Consider the following 16,158-nt stretch of genomic DNA (forward strand, 5'->3'; position numbering starts at 1 on the left):
CAAAGGCGTGGACGTCCTTCTTTCAAACATTTTGGATGTCGTGAACTGCCCCCCCCCCCCCCCCCACAAAAGGATGGCCAAATTTCAAGGGAGTGGAGGAGTTTAGGAGTGGCCTAGTGGTTAGAGCACTGGTCTTGCAATCCAGAGGTGGCCGGTTCAAATCCCACTGCTACTTGTGATCCAAAATCCAAATAAATAAAGGGAGTGTCGGAGGCCTAGCAAAGGCATGGACGTCCTTCTCACAGAAACATCCACATTTTGGACGTCCCCAACTGCCGTCGCAGGGACGGAGGCATAGCAAAGGACGTCCCCCATACTCTTAAAAAAAAAAAAAAAAAAAAAAAAGACTTCCCTGACGAGCACTTGGACGTTTTCACCTGATTTTTCTAAGGTTGTAGACGGCTATTATACACGCAGCTTGTCTGCATGTATGAAGCAGTCTTTGGCATGCGCAGAGCAGCCACGCATAATGCTTGGCTGCTCTGCACTTGCTTTCCCTCCTTAGCAAGGAAATCATGTGCAAATGAGCTAACAGTGAGCAGCTCATTTGCATGCGATTTCCTTCATGCATGACTGTTCCTTTCCGAATCGCTAAGGGATCGGTAAGGGGAAGGGCTTTTTTCCGTTCAGTTAGTGCATCAGTTAGTCCACTGCAGTGCCCCCTAGGGTGCCCGGTTGGTGTCCTGGCATGTCAGGGGGACCAGTGCACTACGAATGCTGGCACCTCCCATGACCAAATTAGTTGGATTTGGTCATTTTTGAGATGGGAACCCTCGGTTTCCATTATCGCCGAAAACCGGGGATGGCCATCTCTAAGGTTGACCATCTCAACGTTTATGTCAACCATCTCTAAGGTCGACCTAAATGTTGAGATTTGGGCGTCCCCAACCATATTATCGAAACGAAAGATGGATGCCCATCTTGTTTCGATAATACGGGTTTCCCCGCCCCTTCGCGGGGACGTCCTGCGAGGACGCCCTCAGGAAAACTTGGGCACTCCGTTCGATTATGTCCCTCTTTGTTCCTCAAATAAATGAGTAATAATGTAAAAACTGTGTTATGTGTTTACTCAGGTTCCCTCTAATTTTTTGTTTAAAGATCAGAAACCATTCAGTGATACATATATACAATAAGGAAAAATCAGGAAGGGGCAAAAACATTTTTACATCACTGTACTTCCTTTCTAGCTAAGGTTTCACAGAGCTCTAGTTTAATGCTAGGCACACTGGCAACCTTCCTATAGTGCCACTGTGAACTGAATTGAACTGCTGCTATAAAATCTACATTCCCTTAGAAGAGAGGGAACAAAAAAAACATACTGAAAAATAAAAATGAGCAATAGGAACTACTGTGAGCTGTAAGCAAAATAAAAGCAGCCAACAGTCCTGAAGCAGCACATAAGGCTTTTGCTAGCCTAAGAGCCTGAATGGTAGTTATCACAGTGCAAAGCTAATCAACTGGCACCAAAAAGAAAGAAGTCTGAGATTGCACAGAAACTGCAGCACTATTTAATAGGAAACATTCACTCGGAAAAATCATCAGGTGTGAATAAAAGAGCCTAAATGTATAGTGCGAGGGGGATGTAGGTGTTTTGCTACAATGAAAGCCTGCTTGGCTCAGCTGATTGAATTGACTGTGATTATCATCTTCAGAAATATGTTTTTCTGTAATAGTACCAAGGAAGCGCAAGTGAATCTTTAGCATATTCATATTTTCCTCTCCACAAGTACCTCTCCTGATAACAAACACTTGTCAATACCAAATTATTAGTTACCACCCCCTCCACCACCCCATGAATCTGCCTGACCTCTCTTTGACAAAAAACCGTTCCCCTCTCAAAGAAGCACTCAGGGAAGGATACTAGGCTGGCAGCACATCTGCATATCTCACCCAAATTTACATTATTCATAAACAGGCAAGCTATGTAAGCATAAGAAAAGAAGGGGAAAAAAGCTCTTGCTCTCTGCTCTCCTTCCTCTTCCGTTTCAAGTATTTAATTGCTAGAGTGTGAAAAGACAGCTCTACAGAATGGAAAAAAAATTCATACACTGAATTTTCCACCCTTTTAATCTTCTTCACCAAAGTAATTTTAAGCTCTTTTTTTATTATTTTTTTTTAGCTCTTAAGTGTAGGAAAAGTAATTCAAGAAAAAAAAAAAACAGCTCATAAAAAGAGGGGATAACAGGACATAATGTAGGAGGCTGGACATAATTTAGGCTGTAAAGGCAGGAGGAGCACTGGCCGGGAGGGGTGCTGTGGGGAATAGTAGAGGAGAACACTGATTTCTGGAGGAACTGTAGGAAACGGGGAGAGTGCTGGTTGTGTTGGAACAGTAGAGAATGGCAGAAGACAGCTTGTTATTGGGGAAGCTGTAGGCAATGCTGCAGAAGTACTGGCTGTTTGTGGGGGGGGGGGGGGGGGGGGGGACTGTAGGGAACACTGGAGGAGGAGTGCTGGCTGAAGGGGGGAGCTGCTTGGAATGGTAGAAGAATGCTGGCTGTAGAAAGGGGAGTTGTAGGGAATGAAGGAGGAGTGTAGGAAAAGGAGGAAGCACTGGCTTTGGAGAGGAGCTGTAGGGAATGGTGGAAGAGCACTGGCTGGACAGAAGCTATATGGAATGGTGGAGAAGTGCTGGCTGTTGGGGAAAGCTACAGGGAATGATGGAGGAGTGCTAGCTTGGAGGGGCTAAAGCAAACAATGGGGAAACACTAATTACAGAGACTGACATAAGAACAAAGGCAGTTTGTTCTCTCTTTTAACACACTATAGGTCAATAATCTCTTCTGTCCTCCCTGCCTACAAACACAACAGCAAAAGCCTATACACAAGCCAAAGACATTGCCAAGCAAAGAAGCAGAGAAGAGACAGACAGACAGAGATGGGGAGTAGTGAGGGACCTAGCCACTCACTCAAAGTCCTCAAACTCCAAATCGTTGCCCTCTACAGATGACCCCTGACCCTCAGAAGAGGCAGATGAGGAAGATCGAAGGCGGTTCTGTTGATAGCGCATGGAGCGTTGGCGGATACTGTCCCTTCGAGAGAGATACTGGATCATCCTCTGGGCATAATATGCAGCAGGAGACAGTCTAAGAAATACAAAAACAAAAACATGGAGGAGAGATAATATTAAAGGACAGTCTAACCCTGGAACCTGAGAAAGGATGCTGACTGTTGATTATGACGTCTTCATCCTGAAAAGTATATGCCCAGAAAACAATGCAGCCACTGGTAACGCACTTGAACATGAACTTATGGGATAAATTAAAACTGAGTATATGTCAGTAGTGCATGCATTGTTGGTACCCTACACTTGCTTTCTTTCACATTTGTCTAGAACTACCAAACTGGGTTAGACTAACAATCCTTCTAGCCCAAAACTGCCAAACAGGGAATTTCCTGAAGAATAAGAAAAAGGACATGTTGAATTCTCCAACCGCTGGTGTATTCTTCCGATTTCTAGCAGTCATGATTTAGAGTGCACTAAAACCCAGAGTGATATCTGATTACTAGATTAAATAGACTGTAATTGATTTATCTTTTCTAAAATTATATAATCCTTTTTTGAACTCAGTTATATTATTTCTCCCATATCATCCTATAGCAATGAACTCCCTAAATTACTTTATTTATGTAGTGGGGACTGGGCAGACTAAATGGTACTTGCACTTCCGATCTGCTGTCATTTTTTCTTGTTCTCCCAAGATATAGAAAAGTATTTCCTTTTCTTTATTTTAATCCTGTCCTTGTAGTCTGATAATTTCACCATATGGCCCTAGTTACTCAGAAACACGGTGAAGAATAATGTACTTTCTCCATGTACTGCATGTTTTTATATACTGCCATCTCCCCCTCCCCTACTATATCACCGGAATCTGAAGATAACCTCATGAGATGCCCTCACTAAACGAGGGGGGTATGGAAAATTTTTCACAGAATTATGCATGAGGAATATTTGGGTGGAAATCTGCCCTGAACACAATGAAGGCAGACACCACTTTCTTGACCATTATTAAACGTGCACGATCCAGGAATGGGAGAGGAAGTGGCCCAGTGGTTAGAGCAATGGGTTGAGAACCAGGGAAACCAACATTTGAATTACTGCTTCAATCACAGACACCCTTTTTTGACTTTGGACAAGTGAAGGCTCATTGTTACATACAGTGTCAAAAGACTGGGGTTTAGATATTTGAGTTGGGGCGTGCTCAATTCTAGCTGTATTTTACAAAAGGTTCTACTGAACACACAGCCTTTTATAAAATACACAAGAAAACGTGGGAATACATGTGTATTGGCCAGTGCATAAACAGGAGCAACTATTTACATGTGCACAAAAGAGTGGCAGCAATTCCACATTTTCCATGTCTAAGTGCCAGCACTCACATGTGTAACCTGCAACTTTGCAACCTCACAAGTACCTGAAACCATTTATGTATATAGCTGGCATTGTTTTACAAATCTACAGATATAAGTATTGCTAAATAAGTAGTGAGGTCACAATTTTTGTTTTTGTGTTTAGCTTTTTTTGGAGGCAGAAATAAGCAATGGGTACTAAGGAGAACATTAATCCCTCATGTAAGGACCCGAGTGAAAACAAATTCTGGTTCAAAACCTTACAGGACATTTTTTTCTGGCTTGCCCAAGCCATGCATTAATCCCACCCCCTTGAAATCCCTGTGCCCACATGAAAATAGAGGTTTTCTGAAATGGTCATTTACAGGTGTATGATATTTACATATGGAGATGCTTTTAAAACAGAGGCCTTATCTCCCAGTGCTACTTAGACTGGGACTTCTTTCAGGCAGTGATATATCATCCCTGAACACTTATCACTGTACAGCACTGGACACATCCAGTAGCACTATAAAAATAAGTATTATTTTATGAATAAGGTAAATACAACCTCTCAGAGCCTCTACTTAATTTCCTTTCTAACCACATGGATAGGCACTTGGCAAGCACATTCTCTTCCCTTTCTCCCTAGTGGAAAGCTCAGGAGCATGTAGACAAAGTTGAAGTGAGAGTAAGGTTAAAGTAGTTTCTGTTGTTAGTACTAGAATGATGAAGCAGTAATGCACGCATGAAAATTAATTGAGTAGGGTGGGTATAAAATCAGTAAAAATGGGTAGGAGGTGCTTTATAATCTTTGGTGAGAACCTCATCATTTGTAATGGGATCACAGATTTATGAAATCCATTTGGATTTTGTTATGAAACAGCAGAGAAAACTGAACAGTAATAAAAATCTGGCAAATCAAGAGGCTGGAAATATGGAATAGACATTACAACAAGCTAAATATCTCAGGCAGCTTGATCTTCTCCTGTTCAGCCTCTGTAATGCCATATACATATAGCATTAAAGTTCAAATACAAGAATGCTATATTCAGAAGATAATTCTATAAAAAGGCTAGATATCTGTGTGGCAGATACGTGCATATTTTATAAAACAACCCCTTGCTTTTAGGCATGCACAAATTTCCTGTTTTATAACATGTGTATCAGCAGAAATCCTTCCACAGGAATGCTTTTATGTCACATAAATGTGCATATACAGAGGCATATTTTCAAAGCACTTTGGGAGGCTAAGTTCCATAGGTTTCTATGGAACTTTGGGAGGCTAAGTGCTTTGAAAATGAGCCTGACAGTGTAATCTGGTTGGAGAAAAATGAGATAGCAAATTTGAATACATAAAAACACACAAGTTTACATGTATGAACTTTGAGCAATTTCATAAATGGTCATTTCAGCATTTAACACATTGTTTCATATACAGAAATGCCTTACAAAAAACTACACCCTATGTGAAGATCTGTATATCCAAAACATTTTAAAAACAATAACCAGAGTTATCGCTTTCTAAAATCATTCTGGGGCATGGCAGCCAGGGTGAATGACCAAAAAAAAAAATACATGTCCTGAGTAATGGTGCCACGAGGAAGTCACCAGTGGAACATATGGAGGTGTATTTTCAAAGCACTTACACTTACAAAGTTCCACAGTAACCTATGGAACTTTGTAAGACTAAGTGCTTTGAAAATGAACCCCATGGTTTCTCAGCTACACTACCCAGTAGTTCAAGTCATCCTCTGTGAAGTGGCAGCAAGAAAAGGAACCAATCGAGTGCAGGGAACTAAGACAAAAGAAAAGGCGATCTCTGTTAGTGCTTTTGTAACTCTATAATAACCCCAACTACAAAATGGAAACACTGTGCATCTTACCTGGCTGGGTCTGGGTAGATTGGGTGTTCACGAGACCCTGTTCCATCGTACCGAGACAATGATATGAGAGAAGATTCCAGCAACCTCCTAAAGGGATAACAGTGACACATCGTTATTTATTTCATACATTTATATTCTGCCTAAACACTAGACGGATTACAATAAAAATCAATTTGCCACATGTGAAACATAAAAAAGACAAATAAAACAAGCTACAGAAACTGTCTACCCTATAAATACAGTATGTACTACAACAAATGATCAGCCAAAAAAAAAGAACTGATTAGTCCTCAGCAGTCTCAAACTGTCATGCATTTCAGACAAGAAGTAAATAACCAGGTAAATTGTTCCATAATTGCAGTCCTTCAATAAAGAATGCAACAGCCCTTGTGTCAGCACAACACACCTTCCCTAAATTTACAGTTTTTAAACATTTCAAATCAATTGACCACAATGCTCATACTGGTTAGTGAACCTTCAAAATCTGTGAAAAGTGCCAAGGGCTGCCCCATAAATTACCTAGTTGCCTTTTGCAGAGCAGCGGTAAGCCCAACGCTGGCTTACTGCCACTCTTTGGGGACTACTGCCGGCACAACGCAGCTACCGGTGATAGTGCTGCCCTGAGCGTGCCATTTCCAGAGGAAAAAGAAAAGCCCCGGAAATGGCTTGCATGGCAGTAACCCAGCATCACCTCATGCTGCCTGGTTACCGCGGGAGCCCTTATTGCCACCTCAGTGGGTGGCAGTAAGGGCTCCCCCATCGCATGGCCACACAGTAAGAGTTCTCTTACCACATGGCCATGTGTGTCTGGGGGCTTTTTACACGCTACAGTAAAAAGGGGCCCCACCACTAGAACAGGGCTCTTTTTCCTGCAGCTTGGTAAAAGGACCCCCTAGTGAATTAAAATCAGTACTTTAAATAAAATCCTACTAGACACAGGCAACCAGTGAAGTTGTTTAAATACTTGAGTTATATGAACATACCTGGAGGCCCCAGTAATCAAACACACTGCAGCATCCTGTATCACCTGTAAAGTCTCACAGAGACCCCCAGGTATAATGCATAACTGTAATCCAATTTAGTGTGTAAACTGCTCAGATAGACTTGATGGGCGGTATATCAAGTAATAAAGAAACTTGAAACTAGAAACTTATTACTTCAAAAGATTAGCATCGGAAAATCAATAATAATTCACTATACTAAACGGATAATGCGGCTTACTACATTGGCCCCTTTAGGTTTAAAAGGGCCTGAAGGCATAGCATTTGTAATGGGGAACCTGGAGTCAGAAATTGAGCATCAGTCTAGGTCACATATTTCATGACAGGGGAAAAGCAGTGTTCTTGCTTATCCCTTCAAATAATTACAGCATATCAACATAAGGAGAGAAGAGATTTTCACAAGCCCTGACTATGACCATCTCAACCATGACCCTATCAAAATCTATCAAGAAGGTATTTATGCCCATAACTTAAAACTTTATGAATTTACAGCACAATCGATTCTGCACAAAATCACACAGCACAGAATCTGTCCTTCCACAAACAAAATTAACTAACCTCCCTGTTTACTAAGCCACGCTAGTGGCTGCTGTATGCTAATGCCGACACAGCCCATTCACTTTGAATGGGCTGTGTCGGCATTGCCGCACAGCTTCGTAGATCGGGGGGGGGGGGAGTCTGCTAAGTATGTACCAAATTTGAGACTGTTGCAGAGTCTCAGACTCCTAGTCTTTTTTACAATTTTTATTAGGTTTTGTACAATTTAATAAAGAAACATTAGTAAATATAAGAACAAAAATATCTTTCAGTACGCTAAACAATTAATGCAGTCAATCACATGAGGGAGGACAAGCAAATAACCGCGTGGCCGAGCAAAAAATAAATATTTATAGATAAGAGAACCTCCTCAAGAACCATAAATATTCAAGCAATAATAACTTTTTTTAAAAACTCTCTTTCATCCTATTTATCTAATAAAAAGGTTTCCAGGTGAGAAAGTTCCAAATACATATACGTTTGAATTAAACTTGAAACTTTAGTTACCTATCAGGGGGTCACACTTGCGAGGAAAATTAAGTAACAAGGAGGCCCTGATTGCCAGAACTCATGGTTTCAACTGAAGAATTTGTTTCCTCCTTAACTGAGTATTCCTAGAAAAATCTGGGAAAAACTCATCTTCTGCCCACAATAAGAAATATCCTTTTTTTTTTAAATAAGCACTGTAATCTTATCCATCTCATCAAGGAAATTTACCACATTTTTTTTAAATTAAAAATTTATAGCCCACACTATCTACCACTGTAGGGTTACAATCAATAACATGTACAATAAAATCAAGGCACATCACCAAACAAAATAAAACAATATGTTCATCACTAGGCAATAGCAGGCACTGAAAGGCTCCCATGGATAGCTAGAAAAGGGGTCAGATAAAGAAATCAGAAGTTAAAGCAGAAATCATAGCAGGGCTTACTGAAAAGTCTTTCTAAAATGATAGTTTCCTAAACAAAACCATTTTACTACATGGGAATATCAATATCATTGATTGAGAGCTTATATGGAAATAAGGCAATGGTGGAAGATCTACTAATGCTAAAAAAACGTGTTTTAGCCATGTTCAACTAGAATCAGTTAGCTGACATGCAGGTTTTAATGGACTAAGACAGACCACCAAAAAAAAGCAGTTGCTGCAGTGATTGACTCTTCTGTGCAAAAGAAATACTGAAGATCATCTGCATACAATCTATAGTTAACACCAAGACAAACAAGTAATCTAGGAAATGGGAATCATATAAACATTGAACAAAACTGTTGACAAGGTAGAGTTTTGTTGTACTTCAAAGGTTGTTTCCACCCACATACAGTGCTCCAAATTTTTGTTGTACCCTAAATTGCAGATGAACTAAACAAACAAAAAAAGATCTAAACTAGCCAAGGACACTTCTGTAATGCCTAATAATCTCAAGAGGAGACTAAATTCTGTCATGATTTAAGAAATTCAGTTAATTTAGAAATCGATGGCTCATCATCCAAATGAGCAACATCTGCTTGAGAAGAAGATGGTAATGATACATAATATAATTTGGATATAGGGATAGTAACATAACTGGGCAATTGTAAAAAATCTGTGAAATAGTTCTGAAGCAATACCTTAGGAGAAAGGAGATGAGTCCTGATAAAGTTTAACAATCTTAAGTTTTTCACTCTTACTTTATTCTCCAGCAATTCTACTAGACGATGAAGAACTAAACCAGATTTGCCCAACCTTTCTCTATCAGGGGCCACATTTTATTTTTTGTAATATTTTTTTGTAATATCACACCTTTCTACTTGTAATATTTGGAGAGCCCAAATATGTGAATCAGAGAAAATATTTCTTCACTTAATGTGTAATTAAACTTTGGAATTCATTGCCAGAGAATGTAATAAAAGTAGTTAGCTTAGCAGGGTTTAAAAAAGTTTGGATGGCTTCCCTAAAGGAAAAGTCCATAGACCATTTTTAAAATGGACGGGGAAAATCCACTGATTATTTCTAGAAAAAGCAGCAAAAAAATGTATTGTACTGTATCTTGCCAGGTATTTGTGACCTGGATTGGCCATTGTTGGAAACAGGATGCTGGGCTTGATGGACCTTCAGTCTGTCCCACAATGGCAATACCTATGTAATGAGAATCACAGACTCATACACTCACTGAGAACACCCAATCTCAAACACAGTTTTACAAAGCCATTTTGTGATTTGAAAGTGTGGAAGACAATTTATAAGATTAATTTTATACTGCATTTGGACTCTCGTGAGGGAACCAAATGACGTCTGTATGCGGTGACGTGTACAAGATTGATGCTGATCGCACATTTTACCAATGAGGGTCCTCCGTTCACCAATTATTGTAATTTCTATTTAAGTTTAAAAACTATATGCAATAAAGCAGCATTTCCCCAAGTCCAGTCCTGGAGTACCCTTTACCAGTCAGGTTTTTAGGATATCCACAATGAATATGTTTGAACTTGATTTGCAGATTTGCATACACTGCCTCCATTATATGCAAATCTCTTTCATGCATAATCATTGTGGATATCCTGCAAACCTGACTGGCAAGGGGTACTCCAGGACCGGACTTGGCAAACACTGCAATAAAGTATTCTTCCCAGAATGCACTGGGGTGGCTTGCACAGAAAGACTGTTGACCCTAATCGCAGTGGTATGGCTGCACTGGGATTCCAAGAATGCACTAGATCAATTTGTATGGAAGTAACCATGGGAAGGCCAGATGGTGTGGACAATGTCTTTGCTAGTTTGGTAGCTGTATGAATTAGAAAACTTGGTAATGAGAAATCTGGTATTGATTTACTGCTGGTTTCATAAGAATCAGAGGAAAATGACATGCCTAACAGACTACTAGTGAAGATGACAGTACTTTTATGGATTCTGGCACACTTGAGACTGATGTGGAAGGCACTAGTAGAAAGAGGTTTGACAGCTGAAGCTAAGACAATGGGTGGGGAGCTGGTTCTGGGTCAAATATCAGTATGTATAAGCTCTTCCATCCAAAATGGAAGAATCACAACTGCGCAGTCTGGATGGGTTAATTTGGTCTTTTTCTGCCATTATTTACTCTAGTAGCTTCAAGTCGTATGCATGAGTACAAAGAATAGGTATGGAAACTGAATTACCCCTTACTGCTAGAAATAGTCCCTGTCAAGCACAGTTAAGAAAATTACTAGAGTGTTGGAAGCAAATTAACATTGTTGCTGCCTGTTTGGACTTCTAAAAAAAATGGTATCCTAGAAGCAGTTAAAGCTCTGTGTCTGGCAGCTGGGCTACATCCTTGACAGTGCAGACAGGAATAACTTGGCAGACTGGATAAGACAGTTGCTTTTTTCTGCCACCATCTTTCATGTTCCTATGTAATGACTGATAGAATTTTAAGCCAAGAATATTTGGCCTCAGCTCTATAATGAGTTAAATGAGAGTCCTCCACCCTGTGTGAGAAAAATGTCAATAGTGGATTTGGCTCCACTGCAGCACATAGCACAGATTGCTGGTTGTTTCGGTGACAAATGTACAAATCAATTACTCTGTCAAAAGAGAGTACAGTTTTCTAAAAATATATGTGGTCTACCAGTTTAAGAAGAGCACATGTATTTTCAGTTTTCAGATGTTTATCAAACAAATGTCACATGATTGCTTAAAAACAATTAGAGCTTCTTGGAAACAAAATCCTTTAGCCACTGCTGTTAAAGGTTTTGGATTTTGGAAGGTAAGAAGAATTATTAAACCTTTCAAACACCCCACCCCACAGGAAGCAATGCTACAATATTTGTTTGCAAAATGCTTAAGAGAGACCTCACAGCCATAGCCAATTCAGCATTAGGAAATGGGCATCAATATTTTATTTCTGGAACATTGACACCTCTCTGGTATGTACTCTTGGCTCCAAGATCTAAACTCACTACTGTAAGTGGACAAATCTCAGCCACTCCCTGATAACAGTAAACTAACGGCACAATCTGTGTGACAAACCATAAGTATAAGCTGGGTCTATTTGGCAGACTGCATAGGGGACCTAAGAAGCCAGATAAATAACAGTCACTGTTTTAATTTATTTATCTATTGTGTACCTCACTTTGGGTATTGAGGTAATAGTGGCACAAGTAATAAATACTTACAAATAAAATAATGCCACTAGCTATTTAAATTTACACAAAGCTTTGTGGTTAGACACAGGAAAAGAGAGAGGGAGATTTTGTATGCCTATCTGTCTCTGACAAAGTATATATAAGAGACAATAAAAATTATCCTTAATAAGGAGAGGTATATTACAAGCTGTCATTACAGGGCTGGAAGGAGGGATAGAGATTTGCAGCGTGGATAGGGTAACAAGGCAGACAGGACAAGTCGATTGATCTTTTCTGATGCTATGTACTATGCTACTATGCTATACTCATTGCCAAATACGGTTCAACTCCCCATTCCATAGCATATTCTGTTCTTCCTGGAAATACGCACAATCACCTCCCACTCCACCCCCACATATACTAACTGATTAATATTCATAAAATACAGCTGATTCCTTCCCACCCCCATAATGCTCTCAGAAAACTCAAAGATACAACAGACTGCTAATTAGTCACGTTACATCAAAGCATAATAGCAAACATTAAGCCTATAATGAGTCAGATTGCCATCTATTTACATGTGCCTCCACTGAAATTGAAAACCAACACTTTATATCCAACGTGATTTTTCAAGGGCTGCTCTAAACGGTGACTTTATGTCCATGGTGACCCTTTGAAGATAGGAATGCTACTATGAGGTATTTATTTTCTCCTTACATATTTCTAACCCAACTAATAACTAGGCAGATTATAATTCACATACATAAAAGCAAAACCCATACATAATACAATTAAACACAACACTGAGCACTAGCAGGGAGGCATAATGGAAGAGCACCCCTAAAAGGGACTGGAGACCAAGAATTATGCTACAACAAACAAAGACTATCCAGTATCTTGGGTATCTCATAGAGAATGACACAGTGGCAAAGTGCATCCCCATCCCCGCGAGCTCTGTCCTCATCTGCAGAAGCCTCAAACACTTATGATTTTATTTTAAAATCTTTTTATTAAAGTATAAAAAGGAACAGTATTCTGTGCAACTGTTGCTCATAAATCACAAATAAAAAATAACAACAATGAGCAACTATAATAACCCTTCCACCCGCTACCCTTCCAACCCAAACAATAGCTGATTTCTACTACCCCAAGGAATCCTTATCAACCCTGTTAAAATGTCCAGGGGTACAAAATACAACCCACCCTAGCGGGGGAGAAATATGCCCTACGAAGCACTGTTATGATTTTTTAATCTGTGGATGAATAAGTCATCAACAAACGCAGGAGTAGGTCTAGCTCTCCTGTCTTCCACAGTCCTTCCTGCAATAGAAAATGTCTTTTCAGATGTGCTGGTAGCAGGAATTCACAGGATCCCCAAACAATTTGCCAGTTGTGGCCAGCACTTTTGCTTGTTTTTCCAAAAAATGAAAACATTGTCGTCAGCATCTCTCGAACATAAATAACTGCCCAATTCATTAACAGCCTTCAAAGTAGAGAATGACACAGGAACAAAGTTTGTCCCCACCCCGTCCTGCACGCTCTGTCCCCGTCCCTGTGTCATTCTCTAATATCTCACACTATAAAAGTTGCCAGGCAGAATGGATCCTCAGGAGCTTAGTCGAGATCGGATGGCAGAGCCGGTGGTGGGAGGTGGGGCTGGTGGTTGGGAGGCAGGGATAGTGCTGGGCAGACTTATACGGTCTGTGCCAGAGCCGGTGGTGGGACGCAGGGATAGTGCTGGGCAGACTTATACAGTCTGTGCCAGAGCCAGTGGCGGGGCTGGTGGTTGGGAGGCGGGGATAGTGCTGGGCAGACTTATACGGTCTGTGCCAGAGCCGGTGGTTGGGAGGCGGGGATAGTGCTGGGCAGACTTATACGATCTGTGCCCTGAAGAGCACAGGTACAAATCAAAGTAGGGTATACACAAAAAGTAGCACATATGAGTTATCTTGTTGGGCAGACTGGATGGACCGTGCAGGTCTTGTTCTGCCGTCATCTACTATGTTACTATGTACTTCCCTCATCAGGGAAAATTCTGCATGGTCTAGTCCGCAAATATCACACCAGGAAAAGCCTCAGGCACTAAGGATTGACTGCTCTTAAAGATGAGGAAACATCACCTCATTGCCACACCAAAGCTACCCCCAGCACCCCCAGACCACCCTTGGGAACTATAGGACTAGTGAATGCCAGATCAGCTGCAAAGAAATCCTCGATGATCCATGCTGCTGTAAATGAACAGCATCTTGCCATCCTAGGAATAAGTGAAACCTGGCTAGATGAAAGTGGGGGTTTACCACTGGCTGAACTATGCCCAACAGGTTTCAACATTCAACATCAACCAAGATCAGGAAGACAGGGTGAAGGGGTAGCAGTCCCGATTCCGGATACAATCAAACTGCACAGAATATCCATCCCCCAGCTACAGGAATCAGAATCTCTTTTAATCCAACTTGAAGAGGAGAAACCAATCTGCCTGCACATGGTATACCAAGCACCTCATAACAACACATTACCTGTGCAAGAACTCCTAGACCTGATTATTCAAGTGACCCTGAATTACCCTAGGCTGGTGATCATGGGAGATTGTAATCTACACATCGAAACCCCAGATACCACCACAGCTGCCTGGAGGAGTAGCCTAGTGGTTAGTGCAGTGGACTTTGATCCTGGGGAACTGAGTTCAATTCCCACTGCAGCTCCTTGTGACTCTGGGCAAGTCACTTAACCCTCCATTGCCCCTCGTACAAAATAAGTACCTGAATATATGTAAACCACTTTGAATGTAGTTGCAAAAACCTCAGCAAGGCGGTATATCAAGTCCCATTTCCCTTTCTGGACACGATGACAGCACTAGGATTTACACAGGTGATCAATTCTCCAATCCACAAAAAGGGTCACATACTAGCCTTGGTATTCTACAGAGGGGTGGATATCCCAGAATTCTGGGATAACAGTATTGAAATAACAACCCTATCATGGTCAGAACATTTTCTAATTAAATTTTCCCTAAGTACCACCTGAAACAAATGGCATCTCCCAGAGTTTGGAAGGAGATCAGAGACAAAAAAAAGCTGACCGCTGAGAATTTCCTAGAGGCCTTGGACTACCAACATGTGGATGAAAAGACAACTACAGTGTCAGAATAAGTTGACATCTGGAATACACACTTAGCCAAGACCTTGAGAAAACAGCACTACTAAAAAAGATCTTATGCCCCACTCACAAACGCTCACCTTGGTTTTCTCCAAAACTTCGGATCCTTAAACGCAAAGGACAGAAACTGGAAAGGAGATGGTGTAAATCTCGCCTGGATGAAGACAGGCTAAACTATAGGAAGCACACAGCAAAGTACCGCCAAGCCTTAACAGCAACCAAAAAATAGTATTTCTCTCAATGCATTGAACAGGCTGCCAATTCAACCAAGCAGTTGTTCAGTATAGTAAACAGCTTACTGCAACCCCCACAACAGAACCAGCCTGCCCAGTCTAAACTCAACTGCAATGATTTTGAAGTATACTTTGCCAACAGAATTAAAAGTCTCCACCAGGATTTACAGGCAATCCCATCCAGTCCGCAACCAGTCAAACAGGGGTGCACAAACTTGCCCCCTCCTGACAGAGACAGATGGGACACTTTTAACCCAATGACAGAGGACAGCCTTGACAAAATCCTAAGAGACCTTCGACCAACTACCTGCTCCCTTGACCCCTGCCCATCAAAGGTAGTGAGTGAAGCAGGCAAGTATGGGTCTTACAGAAGGCACCACAAAAATTGTGAACACCTGTCTTTCTAATGGGCAACTACCAACAGCATTAAAAAGGGCAGTGGTTCACCCTTTGCTAAAGAAAACAACCTTGATTAGGACAAACTTGAAAGTTACCGGCCAGTAGCCAACATCCCGTTTCTATGGAAACTCATAGAACAAACAGTCTGTAATCAACTTACTGACTGGCTAGAAGAGAGAAACTGGCTAGATCCATGTCAATTTGGATTCAGAACCAGTTATGGAACAGAAATGGTCCTCGAATCCCTACTAGATGATCTTCACAGAAACCAAGACAAGGGATTCACCTCGATGTTAGTACTGTTAGATTTCTCAACAGCTTTTGACACTGTGGATCATGATATCATGCTAGCACTACTGACAAACAGGTATCTATGAAATAGTACTTGCCTGGTTCAGATCCTATCAGACAGGCAACAATTCATAATGTTTGGCAGCAACTCATCACCACCATGGGAACTGACCTGCAAGGTACCACAAGGACCGATACTGTCACCTATTCTGTTCAGTATTTACCTCAAGCCGCTAGCTGAGC

General features: G+C 41.0%; 1 protein-coding gene across 3 annotated transcripts in view; it reads right to left on the minus strand.

Moving 5' to 3' along the window:
• AMBRA1 (autophagy and beclin 1 regulator 1) overlaps positions 1-16,158 on the minus strand; it is a 285,612-nt gene that overhangs the window by 153,494 nt on the left and 115,960 nt on the right. For all 3 annotated transcript variants that reach the window (XM_030200863.1, XM_030200861.1, XM_030200862.1), the window contains 2 exons: positions 6,216-6,302; positions 2,910-3,086 (listed from right to left, as the gene is read on the minus strand). In XM_030200863.1, coding sequence (XP_030056723.1) covers positions 2,910-3,086; positions 6,216-6,302 — 264 coding nt within the window. The remainder of the gene's footprint in view (positions 1-2,909; positions 3,087-6,215; positions 6,303-16,158) is intronic.

This window comes from Microcaecilia unicolor, chromosome 4 (genome assembly GCF_901765095.1).
Source record: "Microcaecilia unicolor chromosome 4, aMicUni1.1, whole genome shotgun sequence".
Lineage (NCBI taxonomy): Eukaryota > Metazoa > Chordata > Amphibia > Gymnophiona > Siphonopidae > Microcaecilia > Microcaecilia unicolor.